Source organism: Thunnus thynnus, chromosome 3 (assembly GCF_963924715.1).
Source record: "Thunnus thynnus chromosome 3, fThuThy2.1, whole genome shotgun sequence".
Lineage (NCBI taxonomy): Eukaryota > Metazoa > Chordata > Actinopteri > Scombriformes > Scombridae > Thunnus > Thunnus thynnus.
The window spans coordinates 38,675,266-38,681,265 of NC_089519.1; the positions used below are offsets into that span (position 1 = coordinate 38,675,266).

The window sequence follows — 6,000 nt, forward strand, 5'->3', positions numbered from 1 at the left end:
CGCTGCTCGCAGCTTTAATTATATCAGAAATATATGATCCCACTGACTGGCCGTCTGGAATATTTCGAGCAACGACTGGTGTGTCTGTTAAAGATAAATCTATGATTGGTTAGACCAGTATATGATTGATTACACCAGTATATGATTGGTTACACCAGTATATGATTGATTACACCAGTATATGATTGGTTACACCAGTATATGATTGGTTAGACCAGTATATGATTGATTACACCAGTAAATACAATGATTGCGTTGTATAAACTGTGTCTGAGGTAAAACTATAATAATGATGTTTATTGTTGTTAATTAATAATCAATAACTGTATCAGATCTCTTGATGCCAGTGAAAGTTATATCTGCAGCGAGTTCCTCCTCGCGGCGTCCACGCCTCTGTGTGTCTGCAGCAGGATGTTGAATTGGTGGAAGTGGACGCGGCGACCTTTGACCTCTGCGGCTTCGGCTGGCGGTCGTTAACGTTTAATCCGTTTTACTGCTGAACACACACAGACTCTGTGTAGCACCATAAACCTGCACGGATCATTGATCACAGCGAACAGAAACAAAGTGTAAACAATAAGAGTGAAAGGATTCAGCGACAGGATGACTGTAACGACACGTCCGCCGTCACGCTGTCGTCCGGTCATGTGATCACTGCTGCACAACATGAAGGATCAATGTTGCTGTTCGTCACATCAATAACGGCAGTGAAATACTTTATAATATCAGAATGACTCAAGTATAACTTTAAGTTCTGAAGCTGCAGGTTTATTGATATTGAATATGTAATCAATACAGACTGAAGACAGAGAAATAATATAAACTGCTGCAGGAACATTTAAAAATATTACAGTAAAGTCAGGAACTAAAACCTCAGACTGAGCATGCTCAGTAGCTGACAGTCAGGTCACACACTGATCCATCAATAATCAATATGTCTCCTGTCTGTGGGCGGAGTCAGGAGCCGTCAAATATTGATCACACTGCAAATAACTGCGGAGAAAAAAAAGTTTTAAACATTTTTAAATATTAAAGTAAGAAACAGGATTCGTGGCTCCTGATTGGCTCCCTGCTGATGAAGGAAACGTCGTCTCCGCTGGTGAATTCATTCATTACGCTGCGTATCCTTCCTGCTTCCTGCAGGTCAGAGGTCAAACACCCAAAATAACTTCACGCTGCTTGAAACACATGACATCACTTCCTGCTGATATCATTATCTCTTGATGTCCGTCAACAATAAACCTCCAATAATCCACTTAGAAACCAGAGAAGAAGAACATCTGGAGTCAGTTTACATCAACATGGTTCAACACGGGAAACATATTCAAACATACCGTCTGTGTGTGTGTGTGTGTGTGTGTGTGTGTGTGTGTGTGTGTGTGTGTGTGTGTGTGCAGATGAGCGCGAGGCGGTGCAGAAGAAGACCTTCACTAAGTGGGTGAACTCTCACCTGTCCAGAGTCTCCTGCAGGATCACAGATCTCTACATGGACCTGAGAGACGGACGCATGCTGATCAAACTGCTGGAGGTCCTATCAGGAGAGAGACTGGTAACACACACACACACACACACACACACACTAACACACACACAGTAACACACACACACACACACACACACTAACACACACACACATAGTAACACACACACACACACACACACACACATAGTAACACACACACACACACACAGTAACACACACACACACACACATAGTAACACACACACACACACACACTCATAGTAACACACACACACACACACACACACACACACACACACACACACACACACACACACACACAGTAACACACACACACACACACACACACACACACAGTAACACATACACACACACACATAGTAACACACACACACACACACATAGTAACACACACACACACACACACTCATAGTAACACACACACACACACACACACACACACACATAGTAACTCTCACACACACACACACACACACACAGTAACACACACACACACACATAGTAACACACACACACACACACACACACACACACACACACATAGTAACACACACACACACACACACACACACACACACACACACACACACAGTAACACACACACACACACACACACACACACACACACATAGTAACACACACACACACACACACACACACACATAGTAACACACACACACACACACACACACACACACACATAGTAACACACACACACACACTCATAGTAACACACACACACACACACATAGTAACACACACACACACACACACACTCATAGTAACACACACACACACACTCATAGTAACACACACACACACACATAGTAACACACACACACACACACACACACACACACACACACACACACAGTAATACACACACACATATAGTAACACACACACACACACATAGTAACACACACACATAGTAACACACACACACACACACACACACACACACACACACACAGTAACACACACACACACACACACACACACACACACACACAGTAACACACACACACGTTTAAACGACAGTAAGTAAAGTAACGGCGACTGTCCGGGAGGATCTTGAACCAGGTGTGTCTCCACTTCCTGTTTTCCCTGCTGAAACGTGGAGCGCGTTGACGAATTGGAGCGGGAGCTGGATCCAGATGTGTCGGCGGTCTGGCTGCGGTCCAGCTGCTGCCTCCCTTTCCTGCAGACCAAGGACACTTCGCTGCTCGCTCACTTCCTGCGCCGCATTCAGGGCCAGGAAGATGCTCCAGTTTCTCCACTTCCTGTTAAACCTCGAGTCTGGTTTTTCATGAACGTAACCGTGTTAAAGTCCTCTTGAAGGAGGTTTTACTGTGGACTGCCAGTAGACCACGCCCCCCCAGGACTGTTTGTGTTATTGCAGCCAAAGATGTTTGATTCTTACGGTAAATCTGCACCGCGATATTGCAGCGATATCTTGAATCTGCGTTAATTATCACGGGGTGGGGGGGGCAGGGTGGGGCCGGGGGGGGTAGAAGAAGACCAGTGATTCTGCTGAAGTTCAGGTGTTTATTAATCACTTAATTACAGGCAGTTAGATCACAGCAGCATCTAGTGGACGTCAGAGGAACTGCAGCTGGAAACACGTTTCCTCCAGCTCAGTTTCTTCTTCTAAAACCTTTTAAAGCAGCGTCCTGACCGTGTTGCCGCTTCTTGTTCTTCTTCTTCTTCTTCTTCTTTTACATTAAGCCGAAGCCGACTAAAGGTCGGATGCGGATCCACTGCCTGGAGAACGTGGACAAAGCTCTGCAGTTCCTGAAGGAGCAGCGGGTTCACCTGGAGAACATGGGCTCCCACGACATCGTCGACGGAAACCACCGACTCACGCTTGGCCTCATCTGGACCATCATCCTCCGCTTCCAGGTAACGCACTGATAAGACGTTTATCAGCTTTATTGATCATTAATAATCAGTATGTAAACAGTTATATATAAGCAGATAAAGTGTTTATTACTGTTCAGTATTTATAATAACTGTCCTACGAAGACATTTATATCATCACAGCGTCGTTCATGATCTGCTTACACACAGGAGGAGTTAAAGTTATTGATTAATACATTAATAAACACTTATAGAGTCATTAACCATTAAATCTATAGACTGATTATTAATGATAAACAGATTTAAAGTCAGTGTTACGGAAGACGAGAATGAACAAAAACAAATAAAATTAATAAATAAAAAGAACTTTGTATTAAAGAAACTTTATTATTATAATAATTATTATATAATTAACTATTGAGAAATGAACAAATTATTAACAATAATTAATAATAACAGCTCATATTAATTAATTACTGTAATGTTTCTACTTGATTGACTTTAACACTGGTCTGGGTTCGTACGGTGGCCCTGAGGTGCAAAAAACAATATCATCAAAAATCATATTAATAAATATATTAAAAATATAGAATATAACTATGAAATATTCAGTTAATTCAGATTATTATAATAAAATGTTATTTTTCATCCTGGTTCTGTTTGACTATTCAGACTGAAGCAACAGCCAATCACACGACTCGCTCTGACTCTCTGATGGAAAGTGTTGAATGTCGGTGTTTGAAATAAAAAAAGTCTGAAATAAACTCATTTCATTATAATGAGCTGAGGTTTAAACATCTATTTCATGGTTTATATATATATATCATCTGTATTTACTGGTTTAATTGTTTATTTCATTGTATTTATTGATTTAATATTGATCAGTTTGTGTTTCCGTAGCTGACAGCATGGCTACGGAGAGCGTATAGAGACTGTGTTTTCTACAATGTTGCTGTGTTTTGTCCCTTTAGGCCACCGTACAGTTAGTTTAGCACATAACACTCGTTTATGTCCTAAAATGTTGAACTTTTCCTTTAAAGAGTCACTAAACTGTCCGAGAAACACTGACGTTCACTTCCTGTTTAACCTCAACAACATAAACACATTTAATACACCGTACAAGGAACTAAATAACATCTATTATTATTAATATTAATAGATATTACTGGAAACTAAATGTTAAATGTCTTTGGGGTTAAAACTGAGACACAGTTTTTCTCAAATAAAACTTTATTGTGAAATTCATTTCAGCAATAAATTCATCAGTTGTAACAAGACGAGTCTATTAAAGAACCACAAACATAAAATCCATAATTAAATGAAGTGTTTTTTACTAAATACTTCCTGACTTTAGACGAACACAGACTCCGCCCCTTCAGCCCAGCCTGGCCTGTGATTGGTCGAGGTCATCAGTGTCAGTTATTTACCAGCTCAGGTTAAAGTCCAGACTGCTTCGGATTTTACCAGCAGCAGACCGTCGTCATGGAGACCGAGTCTGGTCTGGACCTTTGACCCCGAGGAATCCCCCCCTCGGAGGTTTATGACCTCACACAGGCTCCACCAATCAGATCTCAGCAAACGGTCTCTGAAACCCGAGACCCTGAACTCAAACTGAGGCGGACGCGCGGCGCCTGACAGGCTGAATTTAGGGCAAACAGATACGGAGAGTAATTAGTGTCAATAGTGATCCACAAATTAAAAACAACATGATTTTTTTCACGTCTTCTGATCCACCGACGCGTGTTGTGTTCAAGTGCTGCTGGAAAACTGAAAGTCACATTCATGTGCAATCTATGTGTGGAGGAAAAAAGCTGATTACGATTATTTTCATTAACAATTAATCTGTTAATTATTTTCTCAATTAATTGATTAGTTGTTTGGTCCATAAAATGTCAGATAATGGAGAAAAATGTGGATCAGTGTTTCCTAAAGATCTTCAGTTTACTGTCAGAGACTAAAGAAACCAGAAAATATTCACATTTAAGTAAAACACTGACGTTTATTCAATGTGAATAAACAGAATTTATTTACAAACCATTTATAAATTTATTTGTGGATCATAAAACACACGAGTCATTAATATTGACACTAATTGCCTCCATAAGTATGTTTCTCATTTATTCACCGTTTATACCAGAATTGTCACTTTAATTAGAAGTAATTACATCACGTTATAATCGTTGCAGATATGAGTTTATTGGAGAATTTGATCAGAGAACTTATGAAGGTAATTTATGTACATGACAGATTAGACTCGTCATTGTGTTCGTTTAAAAAAGAAAGACTGAAGATGAAGATGAAGATCTTCCTTCAGTCAGTCTGACGTGTCTTCATGTCTAAACATAAAAACATTTCATTTGTCTTAAAGGACGAGTTCACAATGTTTCCAGTCAGTCTTCAAATGAACATTAAAGCTGTTTCCTCCTGTTCATACTGACCATCAGAAGATCCTTCATAATGACCTTACAATGGAAGTGATGGAGGACAAAATCCACAGTCTGAAGCTAATATGAAGCTTCAGCGTCCAAATGAGTCAAATCAAGTAGATATCTTTCAACGTTACAGTCTTTTTAGTGCCAAAGTTCCTCTTTTTGTTACTATACTTCCACCTGCAGCTCAACAGGGAAACACTGTCC

General features: G+C 40.3%; 1 protein-coding gene across 2 annotated transcripts in view; it reads left to right on the top strand.

The window, feature by feature from the left end:
* Positions 1–6,000, top strand: part of LOC137180433 (spectrin beta chain, non-erythrocytic 1-like) — a 56,777-nt gene that overhangs the window by 22,138 nt on the left and 28,639 nt on the right. For both annotated transcript variants that reach the window (XM_067585799.1, XM_067585800.1), the window contains 2 exons: positions 1,398–1,549; positions 3,233–3,406. In XM_067585799.1, coding sequence (XP_067441900.1) covers positions 1,398–1,549; positions 3,233–3,406 — 326 coding nt within the window. The remainder of the gene's footprint in view (positions 1–1,397; positions 1,550–3,232; positions 3,407–6,000) is intronic.